The 18,072-nt window shown below is 43.0% G+C and overlaps 1 protein-coding gene across 5 annotated transcripts in view; it reads left to right on the top strand.

The window, feature by feature from the left end:
- The window catches only part of ptprq (protein tyrosine phosphatase receptor type Q), a 74,164-nt gene that overhangs the window by 53,603 nt on the left and 2,489 nt on the right, over window positions 1–18,072 (top strand). For 3 of the 5 annotated variants that reach the window (XM_077193852.1, XM_077193849.1, XM_077193853.1), the window contains 14 exons: window positions 209–275; window positions 359–517; window positions 2,502–2,721; window positions 2,819–2,892; window positions 5,042–5,141; window positions 5,257–5,385; window positions 6,391–6,435; window positions 6,867–6,893; window positions 7,204–7,285; window positions 7,684–7,774; window positions 8,618–8,694; window positions 8,804–8,938; window positions 9,515–9,640; window positions 17,751–17,899. In XM_077193852.1, the coding sequence (XP_077049967.1) occupies window positions 209–275; window positions 359–517; window positions 2,502–2,721; window positions 2,819–2,892; window positions 5,042–5,141; window positions 5,257–5,385; window positions 6,391–6,435; window positions 6,867–6,893; window positions 7,204–7,285; window positions 7,684–7,774; window positions 8,618–8,694; window positions 8,804–8,938; window positions 9,515–9,640; window positions 17,751–17,899 (1,481 nt within the window). The remainder of the gene's footprint in view (window positions 1–208; window positions 276–358; window positions 518–2,501; window positions 2,722–2,818; window positions 2,893–5,041; window positions 5,142–5,256; window positions 5,386–6,390; window positions 6,436–6,866; window positions 6,894–7,203; window positions 7,286–7,683; window positions 7,775–8,617; window positions 8,695–8,803; window positions 8,939–9,514; window positions 9,641–17,750; window positions 17,900–18,072) is intronic. The other 2 variants (XM_077193850.1, XM_077193851.1) reach the window with 2 other exon arrangements.

The raw sequence follows: 18,072 nt of genomic DNA, 5'->3' as shown, positions 1-18,072 counted from the left end.
ATCTAATATCATCATACCACTAGCGACAGCTATTTCAAATCATATCTAAGTAACAACAGAGAATGCAGCACCAAAAAAGGAAGGCAATATTTGCATCACTCTTTTTAATCACATTAGAACTCAAATATTGCTTGCACAAAATGGTCCTTGTAGTTGTTTGTTGACTTTCACAATTAGGCCAAATGCATTTGTTTTCTACTTGTTGCAGATAGCAGCCATGAACGGAGCAGGTTTAGGCCCAAGTTCTGAGGTTCATGTCACCACCGGTGTGAAAGGTATGAGAAAACATAATACTTGAGTAAATCAGCTGCTCTATTTAAGTGACTGTGACTTTAAGGTACTGAGGGTTCTTTTTCAGCGCCACCCAAGCCAACAAGGACGCCGCGGGCTGCTCTGAACAATGCAGGTGTTGTCATCGCAACATCCAAGACCATCACCATCGAGATGCCTGAATGTTTCTTCACTGATGACCATGGACCAATCCAAAAAGTCCAGGTCATAGTTTCTGAACCAGCAGGTATTAAAATCTGACATTAAACACACTATATATATATACAGCATTATTGGAAAAAACAATTCCAATTTACAATACAGCAATAATAACAAGCACTTTTTATAAGAAGCCATGTTTAGTTTAGTTCATGTGCTATACAAGTCCTTCTCAAAAAATTAGCATATTGTGATAAAGTTCATTATTTTCCATAATGTAATGATAAAAATTAAACTTTCATATATTTTAGATTCATTGCACACCAACTGAAATATTTCAGGTCTTTTATTCTTTTAATACTGATGATTTTGGCATACAGCTCATGAAAACCCAAAATTCCTATCTCAAAAAATTTGCATATCATGAAAAGGGTCTCTAAACGAGCTATTAACCTAATCATCTGAATCAACTAATTAACTCTAAACACCGGCAAAAGATTTCTGAGGCTTTTAAAAACTCCCAGCCTGTTTTATTACTCAAAACCGCAATCATGGGTAAGACTGCCGACCTGACTGCTGTCCAGAAGGCCATCATTGACACCCTCAAGCAAGAGGGTAAGACACAGAAAGAAATTTCTGAACAAATAGGCTGTTCCCAGAGTGCTGTATCAAGGCACCTCAGTGGGAAGTCTGTGGGAAGGAAAAAGTGTGGCAAAAAACGCTGCACAACGAGAAGAGGTGACCGGACCCTGAGGAAGATTGTGGAGAAGGACCGATTCCAGACCTTGGGGGACCTGCGGAAGCAGTGGACTGAGTTTGGAGTAGAAACATCCAGAGCCACCGTGCACAGGCGTGTGCAGGAAATGGGCTACAGGTGCCGCATTCCCCAGGTCAAGCCACTTTTGAACCAGAAACAGCGGCAGAAGTGCCTGACCTGGGCTACAGATAAGCAGCACTGGACTGTTGCTCAGTGGTCCAAAGTACTTTTTGGATGTCATTCGGAAATCAAGGTGCCAGAGTCTTGAGGAAGACTGGGGAGAAGGAAATGCCAAAAAGCCTGAAGTCCAGTGTCAAGTACCCACAGTCAGTGATGGTCTGGGGTGCCATGTCAGCTGCTGGTGTTGGTCCACTGTGTTTTATCAAGGGCAGGGTCAATGCAGCTAGCTATCAGGAGATTTTGGAGCACTTCATGCTTCCATCTGCTGAAAAGCTTTATGGAGATGAAGATTTCATTTTTCAGCACGACCTGGCACCTGCTCACAGTGCCAAAACCACTGGTAAATGGTTTACTGACCATGGTATTACTGTGCTCAATTGGCCTGCCAACTCTCCTGACCTGAACCCCATAGAGAATCTGTGGGATATTGTGAAGAGAAAGTTGAGAGACGCAAGACCCGACACTCCGGATGAGCTTAAGGCCGCTATCGAAGCATCCTGGGCCTCCATAACACCTCAGCAGTGCCACAGGCTGATTGCCTCCATTACACGCCGCAATTTCTTTCTGTGTCTTACCCTCTTGCTTGAGGGTGTCAATGATGGCCTTCTGGACAGCAGTCAGGTCGGCAGTCTTACCCATGATTGCGTTTTTGAGTAATGAAACAGGCTGGGAGTTTTTAAAAGCCTCAGGAATCTTTTGCAGGTGTTTCGAGTTAATTAGTTGATTCAGATGATTAGGTTAATAGCTCGTTTAGAGAACCTTTTCATGATATGCTAATTTTTTGAGATAGGAATTTTGGGTTTTCATGAGCTGTATGCCAAAATCATCAGTATTAAAACAATAAAAGACCTGAAATATTTCAGTGTGTGTGCAATGAATCTAAAATATATGAAAGTTTAATTTTTATCATTACATTATGGAAAATATATCACAATATGCAAATTTTTTGAGAAGGACCCGTATATATCTACACACACAGATGCATTGTGTTACTAACATTAGAGTATGTTTGTACTGGGGCAGAGTATGTTCAAAATATATTTAAAAACAAACAAACAATTTTTTTCAATCATGTGTAGTAAAATGATTTTATTGAAGGGTTTTATAGTTAATTGTTGTTCTAATGTTGATGCAGTGATGGACTACGGTAATCTGTCCAACTGGAAGAGTGTTTTCCACCAACCTACTGCTCCGTACCTGACCGACGAGGGCTTCTTGAACCCAGGCTGCTTTAAGAAATCAGAGCGCATGAGCACAAACACTAACACATACATCATAGGAGCAGACGAGGGCTGCCTGTCTGAAGATGCCAAGACTCTTTGCAACGGACCCCTTAAACCCAAAACATATTATGTGTGAGAGATATATGCACACATGACTAAACTGGGTTGTAAATATCCTAATCCAGGAATCTTTTTAACCTGTTCTTTACTGTTTATTTTTGTATTGTAGGTTCAAATTTCGGGCGACAAACATCCGTGGGCAGTACACAGACTCTGAGTACTCAGAGAGGGTCAGAACTGCAGGTATGGACGAAGTAGCTACAAACTAATGTTACAATATTAATCCACCAAGAAATACTTTTCTCACTTACATTTAGCCTCTTTCCTTTCAGATTTTCATTCTTTCAGTATTCTGTTTTATATACTTTCAGTTAAAGGGATAGTTCAGCCAAAAATGAAAATTCTGTCATTGTTTACCATCGAAGGTGCTTTTTTATTTTAGAGCTTGGCAGCCCCAGTTCTTATCCACTTTCATTATTTAAAATGTATTTATAGTTTTCCATGGAGGAAAGAATATCATACAGATTTGAAATGATTTTAGGGTGATTAAATCATGTCACTTCCTCTGATATTTTCATTTTTGGGTAAACTATTCCTATATATTTCTTTTACTCAGTAAACGTTTAGTTTTTATTTATTGCTTATTACTAATTATATTTTCTTTAGTATTGTACCTTTTATTATACACTTTCCCCCCACACATTTCAAATAGAAATATCATTATATTGTCTTATGATATTTCTGTTAGCATTTCTCTTATTATTTTTGAACTTTCTATTCATCTTTTTCCACAAAAATACTAAGCAGCACAACTGTTTTCAACATTGATAATAATAAGAAATGTTTCTTGAGCAGCAAATCAGCATTTTAGAATTTCTGAAAGATCATGTGATGCTGAAAAATCAGCTTTGCATCACAGGATTCAAAAAACATTAAAATATATATTAAAGGTGCAGTGTGTATTTTTAGCGAATTCTAGCGGTTCAGTTGCGAGTTGCACTAAGGGCTTAGCCCACTGCTCTCCCCTCCCTTTCGAAGAAGCTACGGTGGCTAAACCCGGACAAACATATCGTCTGAGACAGCAGAGAATAGCCAGAGTAAGCCAAGAGTGTGTAACATTGTCACTGTTTCTGTACCACAGTCCATTATAAACCACACCATGGATAAAGTTTACAAAGCCATAGTCAGGTGAGGATCAAGGGTCTTAATATATAATATAATAATAGTAATCAGCTGATTGTCTCACAAACATAACCAGCACATTTCTCCCCACATAGCAAACCCATAATACAGCAAGGGAGAAGAACCACATGAAACTATGCAACTATATATTTTTTCTAATAGGGTAGTAAAAGTTTAGCTGGCTAAATATGAGCTGTTACTGTGGCTGAGCTGGTTAAAGCGTAAAGCCTTGTTTAAACTCGATGCGTCCGCGTGAGCCAAAAGGTGTGCGCGGCAAAAATGACATGATTGTAACAGCGCGCACGCCTCCGCATCCCCTAGTCACCATTTACTAATAGCTGGTATGATTTGCATTGAGAGACGATCTTATGGAAAGTGCCCCATGCATGCCAATCTCTAGGTATGGTGAAGGGTATGTTATGATGTGGGGCTTTTTTAATTCCAAAGGCCAAGGGAACTTTATCAGGATGCATAGTATCCTGGATCAATGAAACGGCTGGCCTTTAAAAATGAAAATCTGTCTGCCTCTTACTGATTTTGACAACTCTTCACGATCGACTTAAAATGCTTCCAAGATCGACTTGTCGACCGCGATCGACGGGTATGTGATTCCTGTAACGTTACTGTTTTACGGTCAATGACAAGAGTACTAATCAGCTGTCTCACAAACGTAACCAGCACATTTATCCCCACATAGCAAAGCCATAACACAGCGAGGGAGAAGAACTAAGTTACATGAAACAATCCAACTACTATTTTACACCACTGACAAGGGAAAAGTCATTACTCACTGTGTTAATGGCTAGCTTCTAGCTTTCTGCTGCTTCTCTTTCAAGGTAGTGACGAAACGCGCTCTGTAACGCTGTTTGTTCGCGTTCGGCTACGGTAGAAACATGACGTCACAATATGTCGACCATCATAAAAGGGGGTGCCCGTGGTTATGTAGATATAAATGTCTCATTCTAAGGTAATAAAAACATTACGGTTTATTAAGTAAGTTCTTTATACACCACTGAAAACATAGTTATGGATGTCATATTGCATTTCTGTTAATAAATACTCAAAATTACTACACATTGCACCTTTAAAGTAGAAAACAGTTATTTTAAATTGAAAAAATACTTTGACTAAATTTTTGATCAAATAAATGCATTGTTGATTGTGAACAAATACTGCTTCTGCTGCATATAAATATTAACTTTGATTTCAGATGACCGCCTGCTAACCAGAAATGAACAGATCATTCTTGGTGTCCTGCTGTCATTTTTCCTGGCATTGTTTTTCATTCTGATTATTTACGGATCTGTGAGGTAAGTTGATTGTTATTGTAAATAGAGGCTCAACAGCATACTCAAATAGTATTTCCCAAAAAGCCCCAGTTTTTTCCTGGTTTAACAACTAGACTCACTCGCTCTCTGATCCCAGGATCCACCGCAGGCAGAAGGAAGGTGGGACGTACTCTCCACGCGAGGCTGAGATTATCGAGACAAAGTTCAAGCTCGATCAGCTCATTGCAGTGGCCGACCTGGAGCTCAAAGAGGAGAAGATTAACCGGTGAGATATCATACACTGTACATGAGCAGTGGGCTTTAGTTACATGTGGATATACAGAGGATAGTATAAGTGAACACACCCATGATAAAGTTGACTAAAAAGAGGAATAAAAAATCATCTTTTGGAAATTGATCTTAATGCCTTAATTTACAAAATGAGGAAAAATCCAACCTTTAAGGAAACCAATTTTTTTTGTGAATGAATAATGTATCGTAAATAAATAAATGTTCTTCCTTAAAATACAGGTTGAGTAAGTCAGGACACCCCTATGTTAAATTCCCATAGAGGCAGGCAGATTTTTATTTTTAAAGGCCAGTTGTTTCATGGATCCAGGATACTATGCATCCTGATAAAGTTCCCTTGGCCCTTTGGAATTAAAATAGCCCCACATCATCAAATTTCCTTCACCATACCTACAGATTGGCATGGTGTTATTTCAGTTAGAATAATAGCTGGTATGATTTGCATTGAGAGACGATCTTATGGAAAGTGCCCCATGCCAATCTCTAGGTATGGTGAAGGGAATTTGATGATGTGGGGCTTTTTTAATTCCAAAGGGAACTTTATCAGGATGTATAGTATCCTGGATCCATGAAACAACTGGCCTTTAAAAATAAAAATCTGTCTGCTTCTATGGGAATTTAACATAGGGGTGTCCTGACTTACGCAACTTGTATTTTAAGGAAGAACATTTATTTATTTACGATATATTATTCATTCACAAAGAAAATTGGTGTCCTTAAAGATTGTATTTTTCCTCATTTTTTAAATTAAGGCATTAAGATCAATTTCCAAAAGATGATTTTTTTATTCCTCTTTTTAGGCAACTTTATCATGGGTGTGTTCACGTATGCTACGCACTGTATGTGCTTTAGTCTGCACTTTCTGACTCACTAATTCCATCATTGACTCACTCACTCATTCATTCTTTCCTTAATTCACTCATACACTCTCACTAATCCAATCAAACACCAAACACACTTACTCACTATCCTCTGTTCTCAGGTACTCCTCCTTTTTCTTTAGAAGGAAGGAGATTTTTGTCATCCAGTAAGTAGACAGTGATGTTGGTGTTTAGCTGATGCATGACATTACAAGATGTGTTCTATCAGTATTTTCATTCGTTTTAAATTTAAACATTTTATTTTCCCAGTTGCATGTTGTGCTGTTAGTTCCTGGCTTTGAATCTGTTTCATTATGAATGACTGTGCCAGAGTAAATGATCTCCCTTGCCATAATTTGTGGCTGTTCGGTTTCATAATGCTGCTCTGTAGTTTTGCTCTACTTTGTGTATTTCTGCCTGAAAGATCATCGGAGTGACTCTCCGATTCGTTTTATGTTTGTGTGTCTTCGTCTAATTAGATTGTGTAGTGAACTTCACTCAGATTCATTTCTTATTTATCAATGGATTTGAAAAAGTAACCTAAATTTTTCAGTCTAAGGCCAATTTCATAATAATTCTCTACTGTCTAATGTTCCAGGCTGCTAAGTTACAGGAAATCTCTCAAGTAAGTGAAGGAGACTTTATGGATTGATTTATATTTTCCTAATTTCCCTATTTTTTTCTCATTTATTTGTCTAGTATCATTCAATAAGCATCATTCAATAAGCAAGTCCCAAAGACAGAAGATTAGTACCCTTTACCACCTGCTCTTTAGTCTTTAGTTGTTTGTTTAGAGGTCATACTATACATATTCTGTAGAAATAATGCTTGTTGCTGTGGTAATAATTTAAAAGATGTGATTATTTATAATGAAATGATTTACAATTTTGTGGGTATTTTCATGCTCTCTTTATTGCTCTCTAATAAATTTGCAGGCCAATCAGTAAGAAATCATTTCTTCATCATGTGGAAGATCTTTGTGCCAATGACAATGCCAAGTTTCAGGAGGAGTTTGCTGTAAGTGTGTGTGTGTGTGTGTGTGTGTGTGTGTGTGTGTGTGTGTGTGTGTGGTGTGTGTGTGTGTGTGTGTGTGTGTGTGTGTTAAGTGTGTTATGTGTATGTGTGTGTGTGTGTGTGTGTGTGTGTGTGTTATGTGTGTGTGTGTGTGTGTGTGTGTGTGTGTGTGTGTGTGTGTGTGTGTGTGTGTGTGTGTGTGTGTGTGTGTGTGTGTGTGTGTGTGTGTGTGTGTGTGTGTGTGAGAAAGCAAGCACTAGTGAACTGTAAAATGAGTTTCAGTGACACATCATTCTGATTGAGCACTTGGTGTTATGTGCTCAATGGTGTATGTCTTTTTAGAAAATCTATTCCTTGGTTGATTCATTTTCTTTCTTAACCTTTTCTACGGTGTGTTTCAGGAGTTGCCGAAGTTGCTTCAGGATCTGGCCACTTCAGACGCTGACCTTCCCTGGAATCGCTCCAAAAATCGCTTCACAAACATTAAACCCTGTATGAAAAATTTTGAATTCTGTCATTGTTTAGTAGTTCTTATGTCGTTTCAAACCTGTATGACCTTTTTGTTCTGTGCAAGACAAAAGGAGACGTTTAAGAAAATGTAAACGCTGCAGTATTCCATAATTAAACAATACAATGATTACATGGTGTCAAGCTCCAAAAAGGACATAAAAGCACCTCAGACATATATCATATGACTTTTGATCTACTCTATCATTCAAAGTTTGGGGTTAGTATGATCTTTTAATTTCACTTAAGCTGACCAAAGTTGCTTTTACTTGATGATAAATACAGTAAAAACAGTAATATTGTGAAGTGTCTACAATTTAAAATAACTGTTATTAACGGAATTTATTCCTGTGATGCAAAGCTATAGATAGATAGATAGATAGATAACTTTTGCATGGTAGTGTCTATAGACTTCTGAAGACATAGTAGGTTTGCATTAGGAACAGTTAAAAATTTTAGCTGTTCTTAGCTGAGAATTTTCTACAAATCTTCTGAACTTTAAATATGTAAATACTAGCTTATACAAATAATCATGTCACAGAGTTGTTATGGCTTCAGAAAAATTGGATTGCTGTGAAGTCATATGGACTACTTTTATAGTTCTTTTATAAAGCTTTTTTTTTTGTCATTTTGGGTGCAATATAATTAATGCTATTTGGAAAAAAACGTCTCTGTTACTCAGAATATTTTTATATTTGTTCCATGAAAGTCATGCAGGTTCTGATCGACATGAGGGTAAGAACATGCTGACAGAATTTTAATTTTAAAACTTACCAGGCTTTCTTTATACAAACATTGTTAACACATATTTTAACACTTTTTTTTTAGATAACAATAACCGAGTGAAGTTACTGTCTGAGCCAGGAATGCCGGGGTCTGACTACATCAATGCCAGCTTCGTCTCTGTAAGCACCCGAGAGCGGCCCACATATCAGCTGTCTCTTATACTGCGGCAAAACTTTAATTGAATTGGCCTAAGCTCCTGTTCTATTTTGTCTTGTTTCTGTGTCTCAGGGCTATCTGTGTCCTAATGAGTTTATAGCCACTCAGGGTCCTCTGCCTAGTACTGTTGCAGACTTCTGGAGGATGATATGGGAGACGGGGACCAAAACCATTGTCATGCTCACTCAATGCTTCGAGAAGGGCAGGGTAATCACGATTAATCGATTTGACGGCACTACTTATTTGTTTATTTATTTAATGTATAAACCCATTTATACAGTGAACATATCATTTTGGAAAATATTTCTCTGGAAAATAATTGCTTTCTATTAATTTTATAGCCACCATTACGAAAGAAGAAAAACTTTTTAGAAAAACTTCACCTTTAAGAAAAACTTAAAACCTGTTAATAGAAGGAATTTCCAGTAAGTCTATAGTATACAGTAATAATATCAGATTTGTATAATGATATATGTCTGATATAATAATATGTACAATAATTTATATATTTATTTAAGTAATTTTAATTATTTGTTTATTTTTTCACATTTTTGCACTATTTTTACTCTTCAGAGTGTATAATATGTAGTATATACTGTTAATTAATTCAGACTTTTATCCATATTAATTTCATTTTACCTGAAAAGTAATTAGTTAAGTCCATATGAATAATTTACATCCAAAACACTACTAAAACACAGTTAAATAAATGTGAAGGTTTGACAGCGAAAGGCTTGACTCCTGAAATATATGCGTTACAAGTAATGTGGCTGTATGTTTCAGATCCGTTGTCATCAGTACTGGCCAGAGGACAATAAACCCGTCACTGTTTTTGCTGACATCATAATCACTAAACTCTCAGAGGACGTGCGCCCTGAATGGACGGTCCGGGCGCTCAGAGTGGAGAGGGTAAGACAATGTGCATCTTTACATTATCAGCATTGTCTTTACATTGTCATTTTTTATCTTTCAGTTCAACTATTGTCCTAGCAGAGCAACAGTTTAAGAGAATCTTGTTGAGCAAGTTAGTTAAAGTTGCCAACATTGCAAGCTGGTTAAATGGCATCCTGTTTAATTTAAAGAAAACGTCTCCGGTTACTATCGTAACCTTGGTTCTCTTTCAAGCATACATTTTGGTTTTTCACTATGGGATACGCTCCCTTCCCCTATTACATTACGCCAGCCCCAATTGGTTGGCAGACATGTCTGGGAGTGGCTACCCCACCCCTCAGTATAAGAGGAACAACACAACGTCATTACGACATTCAAAAACCTCTTCTCGCTTCACACCAGAAGCCTACAAACTCTTCAAAGAACTTCTGGACGAATTATTAGCCACCACGCCGTTTTTCGCCTGGCTCCTTCTATTCGCATTCCAGACGATTGCAAGGATTGTTCGACACTACGATGGTTGCAGCAATGCAGACTATCCCGGCTAGTGATGGAGATTCTGTGCGACTCTGTTCATGCGGGAACAAAATTTCATGCAAGGACACACACCAGGTCTGCTCTGCATGTTTCGGGCTGAAACATGATCAATTGGCAATCAAGAATCCCGGCCCATGTGAACACTGCGCACGCTTCACAATGAAGATACTTTGACGCAGGTTAGCACGCCAAGCTAGCCTGCCGTGCCAAAATCCCCTTATGACACCTAGCCCCACACCAGCTGTCACTCCGGAGGTATCCATTCCTGTAGAGCTGCCCACCACGGCAGCTCTATCCTGAAGTGAGCAGCTCAATGTATGCATACCTCTGCCCAGTCTGCTCAGCACGGACGAGGAAAGGACGTGCTTGATTTTGAGGAATGAGGGGTAATCAGACTTTCTTCTCACTGATGAAGAGGAAGACTTCGAGGACTCTCCATTCCTCCGCCCTGCGCACCCGGCACAACTCCTCGCTGCGGCGGGATCCACGGGAGAGGCGGGTGGGGCACCATCCACCCCGCTTTTCAGTGTTGATCTGCAAGATGTGTACAAACGCGTTGTAGGAAAACTAAATATTCCGTGGCCAACCGTGGTAACAGAGACTGCAAAGTCTCGCTATGAGGGTAAGAGGCTGCCGAGTGCGAAATGGGAAGCACGACAGCTCCTTCCTGTTTTCCCAGAGCTCCAGGAGGAGGTCGCGGTTACATGGAAGGACAAGCCATTTACCAGCAAAATACCCGTGCAGGGTGACTTCGCTCTCAATGTGGAGGGGATGGAGAAGGAAGGCCTTCTCCGAATGCCTCCCATAGAGCCATTAGTTTCCGTGCACTTGCAACCAAAGTACACGGCGGCTGAAAATCAGACGTTGCCATCTAAAGCTGACCGTTTCCAGTCGAGAATGACGGAACCCGCTTATGAAGCAGTCGCGCTCTCTGTCAGGACTATGGACGCGATCTCTCTGTTGACCGCATATCAGAGCTGCAGGACGAAGCGTCTACCATGCCAGGTCAGAAATACTGGGAAGAGATCTGTTTTATCACGGATCTCTCGCTGCGTCTTCAGAGATGTGCGGTTCAAGCCGCTGGGAAAGCCATGGCCACAATGGTTATCCAAGAGAGAGGACAATGGCTTAATCTGGCTAATCTCTCAGACAGGGAAAAAGAAGCCATCCTGGACGCACCGGTCGTTGCAGAGGGCATTTTTGGCTCTGACACTGATGCAAAAGAGATGTGAAGAGAAAATGAGGGATGATGAGGCCTTGCAACTCTGTATGCAGAGAAAGATGCAGAATGCAGATAAGAGTGATCCCGCCCGAGCAAAGCCATACTGGGTTTTTCATATTAGATCTAAGTGCACTGCACAAATACTTAAGTACAAGTTCAGTCTCTCAGCCCAAGAGTGTACTTATAAAATGCACAGAAGCGGCCCTGACTCCGCTCAGGGAAAAAGGCATTCATCTCGCTACTTAAATAGACGACTAGTTGGTGATAGCTCAGTCAGAGTGAGAAGTGAGAGATCACACAATCATGCTTCTGGAACATATACAGAAACTGGGCTTAAAATTAAACACGGACAAGAGTGTTTTGATTCCCGCACAGTCTATAACATATCTGGGGCTGTCACAGGATCTACATATTTGGGGATGTCTGGGGTGGTGTCTCTGAGGCTGGACCCATTAAGGCACTCCTGAAGGAGAGTGACGTCAGAGACAGTCTTTGCACTGCGCTAGTGGAGACACCCAACCTTTCTGGTTCAAGGGGTACCCATGGGCGTGGTTCAAGCCAGAAAAGTCATAACGACGGACGTGTCGTTTTCCCGTTGGAGGGGCATTCACGAGGGCAGGATAGTGAATGGAAGATGGGATCATCATCCGACCAACCTTCACATAAACTATCTGGAAATGCTGTCCGTTTTTCAGACAATAAAGCATTTTCTCCCTTTTCTGAAAGGGCATCATGTTCTCGTGAGAACGGACAACACTACAGTTGTGGCTCATATAAATCGACAGGGAGACCTCAGATCACTTCCCTTGCACATGCTGGCACGCAAACTGATTTTGTGGAGCAATGCCAATCTTTCATCACTGAGAGCGATGCACGTACAGGGTGTCAATGAACCAGGGTGCGGATCTGCTGTCCAGGGGCAATCCACTTTACGGGGAGTAGAAATCGAACAGGGGAGTAGAAATTGAACAGGTAAGTGGTTGAACAGATCTGGGAAATATATGGCAGAGCAACAGAGTGGATCTGTTCGCATCCTACGATAATGCTTTGTGTCCTCTGTTTTTCTCCCTGAAAGATCAGAGTGCGCCTCTGGGGATAGATGCGCTGGCACACGATTGGCCCCGCACTCTCCTTTACGTGTTTCCACCGATAGCGCTAATATCCCCAACACTCTACAGAGTGAGGGAGGAGGGACTAAAACTGATATTAATAGCTCCGAGGTGGCCAGGGAAATACTGGCTGGAGGAGATTATACATATGCTGTACGAAGACCCGTGGTCTCTTCCGTTACGCAGAGATCTACTGTCACAAGCAGGCGGGGTAATCTTTCATCCTCACCCAGAACGCTTGGCACTATGGGCCTGGCCAGTGAGTGGTTCAATTTGAATACAACCGGTGTGTCTGTCAGTGTTATCAGAACCATACAGAATGCTAGAGCTTCTAGGTATGCAAATGGGGCGTGTTTGAGCGCTGGTGCGAGGCTAAGCACGAGATTCCCTTTCAGTGCTCAGTGGCAGTCTATCATTTTTACAGGATTTAATAGACCAAGTGAAAGCGTTCAACCATAAAAGTGTATTTGGCCTCTATTTCTGCTTGTCACATAGGTTTTTATTAATAATACCATTGGGCAGCATCCTTTAGTATGCAGGTTCATGAATTATATACAATATAATTGTATAAATACACCCAGGAAGGAATGTAAATGCATCCCCATAGTTCTTCTTTTACTACCAATGGGGTTGCAGAGAAGGGCTAATAAGACCCCACCACTAAAACAGAATGTGCTACAGAAATTCTGGTGACATCCAGCCAGTAATAACGCACAAAGGTATGAGGAGAATCCCAACTGGCAGTGGAGCAGATGTCCTGCAGTGACACTCCCCTAAACAAAGCCCAAGAAGTGGCTAAGCCCCTCGTGGAATGAGCTCTGATGTCCCCTGGGGGCTGCACTCCCTTTGATTTATATGCCAAAGCTATAGCATCCACAAGCCAATTTGAGAGGCGTTGCTTAGAAATGGGACTCCCTCTGTATGGGGGCGGCCATGAAACAAAGAGCTGGCTGCTCTTCCGGAAAGCACTGGTCCTGGTCATATATGTCTGTAAGGCACGGACAGCACACAGAGCATTCAGCCTCTGATCCTCCGCAGAGAAAAAATGTGGAGGGTGAAAAGCGGACAGCTCTAACACAGATGTGAACGCTGGGAAGCATTTAGGCATGAAAACTGGATTAGGTTTAAGGTAAACCTTTTCTCCACTAAGAGAGAATTTAGTTCACGAGCAATGAACCAAGAGTGCATGTAGCTCACTGACATGTTTATCTGACGCCAAGGCCAAGAGCAACGCCGTCTTGAAAAACAGCAGCTTTAGGGAAATACCTGTACTTACCAGAGGCTCAAAAGAATATTTAGCACCATGGAGAGGTCCCACTCAGGAACAGTCCTCCTGACGACTGGCAAAGAGCGACGGGCATCCCTCAAAAATCTGCGGATTAGAGGATGCTGCCCGACTGTTGAGCCCTCGAAACCCACATGACAGGCAGAAATCGCAGCCAGGTAGACCTTAATCCCTTTTTCCATGAGGTCTTGAAGGAAACACAAAATATCAGGAACTGAGCACTGATATGATGCAAGACCACGCCTATCGCACCACCCTTCAAATACTTGCCACTTACAACCATATAAGGACCATGTAGAAGCGGCCCTGGCATTCTGTATAGCAGCAATCACATGCGGCGAAAGCCCCAGTGCGCTTAGGTTCGACCTCTCACGGGCCAGGCCCATAGAGCCACCATGTCTGGGTGATAAATCTCCCTGTTCGCTTGGGGCAAAAGGTCTGTATGGAGGGGGAGGCGCCACGGCTCGGCATATAACAGAGAAATTATCTCCGCCAGCCATGGTGCTTTGGGCCACCTGGGTGCTGTCAGAATGAGAGACAGGCCCTGCTCTCTCGCCCTTGCCAGTGTGGGAATTATCAGGCATAGGGGAGGAAAAGCATACTGCAGCACTTTGGGCCATGGGTGGGCCAGTGCATCTACCCCGAGGGGCACGTCCACGTCCTTTAGCGAGAAGAACATAAGACAATGGTAGTTTTTGCGTGAGGCGAATAGATCTACGGCCGCCTGTCCGAATCTCATCCATAACATGTCCACTATCTGAGGATGAAGGCACCAAACTCCGTAGATTGGGTTTCCAATCTAGGAAAACTCAGGGGTCTTAATGAGAGCCCAAACAGCAGAACTGTGAATTCGTAACATGCGCCTTTGTAGGCGAAACAGGAAAGGTGAAGAAACTTTCTGTTTGGCGGATAAATGCTTATGTGTAAAAAAGCATCTTTCAAATCGACCAATGTGAACCAGTCATTCTGTTTTATGGCGCAGGCGAGCAAGCCATAGCTTAACATTATGAAATTGTATTTCCTCAAATGTTTGTTCAACACACGGAGGTCCAAGATTGGGCGGAGAGAGCCGTCCTTCTTTGGGACCAGGAAATAATGAGAATAAAATTACTTTTTGTGTTTTTTGTGTTTTGTATGTGTTTTGTGTTGGGGAACACTGGGGCCGAATCCCTTATTAACTGGGTGAGGGGAACACAGTATGTGTGGTGTGATGACACTGCTTTTGCACTTTTCGTCACAACAGACCCCCTGAACGTGGGGGAGAACACACAACTTCCACTGAACACATGAGCTGGGCAGCCTCGAGAGGGGGTTGGCCAACCCCTCCATAAGAAACCCTAGGTTTCTTGAACACGCTCTAGGGCAGGAAGAGAGTCCGAAGAGCTTGCGACTTGTGAGTGTGGACTCGATGCCCCCATCGGCTGAACATCAGGCTAGCCGCTTGCGTTTCAAGTCGGTGGGGGTAGGGTTTGAGGGGTTTTTCCCCACCGTGGCAGGAGTCGGTTTCCCCCAGGGCTTAGCAGAGGGTGGGTTGTCCAGCGTTGTCATCATCGCCAGAACCGTCCGGTTCTTCAACGATCAGGAGATTGTCCGCGAAGATGTCCTCGGAGATAGAGATCTCCACGAAGATGCCAAGCTCAGGAGAAGCGGCAGATATAGAGAGCGAGATACCGGCAAAAAAACTCAGAAAAATCCGGGCGGGCAGCCGTGAAAAGGGAAACAGGTGAGAAGATGCGAGAGCGTGGGCGGCTCAGAAGCAATCACAGCTAAACTTGGTAAAAAAAACAACTATTACGACTGGCGAAGGCTGGTTCTGGTGATTTGTCCTCCTGCAGACTCGTAAGGTGAGCAGCGTAAATCCAACCAAGCTGTATTAGTGCAGAGATCGCGAGAAGCAAGGTCAACTGGAGAATAGCAGCGCTTGCCGGCGTTATATGCCCTCAGGTAACGGGGTGGGGCCAAAAAGCTTCCAGGGCTAAGGACACCGCCTTTAATTCCAAACGGTTTATGAGTCACTCCCTCTGTGACTCCAAACACAGACCTCAGGCAGGCACACCCAACCATACTGCTCCCCAGGTCGACGCATCAGTCGAGACCACGGTGCGTTGTGTCACTATTCCAAAAGGCACTACTGGGCTGAACACATCCGGGTTGCGCTGTGGTCTCAGAGCGCTAACGCAACTGTGAGTGACCTGAAGACCATGCCCTCGGCAGGACTCGTGTTTTCAGCCAAAACTGCAGCGGCCGCATATGCAGCAGGCCCAGATGGCACACTGAAGAAGCCGCCGCCATCAGCCCAGAAATCTCTGAAATTGCCCTCAGTGAAACAGACCTGCCAAGTCTGAAATGGCGCAGAGTCGAGGAAATTGTCTATATGCGCTCTTGAGAGAGGTGGGCTCGCATCGCCACAGAGTCGAAACACACGCCCAGATATGTTATAGTCTGACTCGGGATAAACACTGTCTTCTGCACATTCACACGCAGTCCCAGCGTATCCAGATGGCGAAGCAGCGTTTCCACGTGACTGATTAGCACATCCCTTGAGTGAGCTACGAACGGAAGTACTGAATACTGGTATGCTATTTAAATATAGAAGTACGCATCCTTTAAATCCACTGAAGCGAACTAGTCCCTGGGACAGATCTGTGCCAGGATCTGCTTCAGTGTTGTCATTCTGAACGCGCGCTTGTGAAGTGCTCGGCTGATGGGTCTCAGGTCCAGAATCGGACCATCCTTCTTTGGCACCACGAAATAGCGGCTGTAAAATCCACTCTCTTGCTCGCTCGGAGGGACACGTTCTATCGCTCCTTTCGTGAGCAGAGTGAGAACTTCCTGTCTCAGAAGGGGGGCGTTTTGGGGCAATGTCAGTGACGGAACAATGCCATGGAAGCGGGGTGGTCTGCATCTGAACTGAAGAGAATATCCGTGTTGAATTATTCTCAGTACCCACAGTGAAACGCCCGGAATAACCCTCAACGCTTCTAGGAAATGACACAGCGGTCGCGTTGCCATTGGCGACGTGTTTTTTTTGGAGTCCTGCCCCAACGAGGCTAGAAGCACTGACGCGGAAACGGCTTGTGGAGAATAGGCTGGCAGCCGATCAGGCACGAATGGGGTCGTGCACGACAGGGGAGTATTGGCACTCCCGCAGCCTCAAGAGGCCATTATAGTTATGGGCTGAGACTCCGTGCTGCTCTGGGGCAGGGAGAGTGTTGGGTGTAAGAGGAGGAAAAAGTTCTTTTTGACAATGAGGGCTGGAGCGAGCGACGGAGCATCACGTGGCTCATCGCGGAGAAACGCTCTGTGACTGACTCCAGCATCACCAGGGGCATCAGAGGCCGGAGGGAGTGACTGGAGCGTTAAGGACCGTCTTGTGGTCCGAGTCCTTCAGTTCTGTTAAGGACTATCATAAAACCCATGGAGTGGCCAATGGCCTGGGCGAAGCACTTGGTCGCCATAAGCGCGAGGCGATGGGGCCCGCACAAATCTTGCAAGTTGAAGCCATCGGATGCTCAGAGAAAAAGATTCCTAGTCCTCCTGGTGCAGCTTCCACGATGGCAGCATGAAGAAAGAGATTCTGACGCAATTGTCGCGCCTATGCATTTTATACTGCCAGCAAGCCAATCAGTATTGGCAAACTTCATGACAATTGGCCAGCTGTTCCAAGCTTGCGTTAGCCCATAAGATATTAACAAAAGTGGAGAAAGGAGGAGTTCCCGCTGCGTTGCTATGCAATATAGAGTTACCGCTCTAGAAAGGGAACTCTGTTGCCCCTGGGGTAATGAGGTTTTTTGACACACTTGCATGTGTTGATTGAGTATTCGGGTCTTTGGATACTACTTGAGTATATTTGTGGCCTTACGCTGAGTCCTAACAATGCACAGCAACACATAGGCCTACACACAGATGTGGGTGGTTAGATGGATAATTAGTCCCCAAGGACACATTTAGCTCTCTCTCTCTCTCTCTCTATAGCATGGCAACTACATGATTGTTCACCATTTCAACTACACCTCATGGCCAGAACACGGCGTTCCGGAATCCAGCTCCACACTCATCCAGTTTGTCAAAGCAGTCCGCTCCAACAGAGGCCATGAAAACACAACCATCGTTGTCCACTGCAGGTGTGTGCTATTTGAGGTCTTGAAGCTTTCCTACAGTCTGCTTCCATTTTTAAGTTTGAGCTGATTCGGACTGCATGTAAGCCAGTTTTGCCTCAGAGTAAAAGATTAAGCTAATTACAACTTCATATTTTTATTTTTCGCAACTGCTACTATGTTTCTAGTATTTGCAACTT

This window comes from Siphateles boraxobius, unplaced genomic scaffold, assembly GCF_051911475.1.
Source record: "Siphateles boraxobius isolate OS27281-9 unplaced genomic scaffold, OSU_SipBor_1 31, whole genome shotgun sequence".
Classification (NCBI taxonomy): Eukaryota; Metazoa; Chordata; class Actinopteri; order Cypriniformes; family Leuciscidae; genus Siphateles; species Siphateles boraxobius.
The sequence above is the reverse complement of the archived record's forward strand: the minus strand, read 5'-3'. Positions and strand labels throughout refer to the sequence as shown.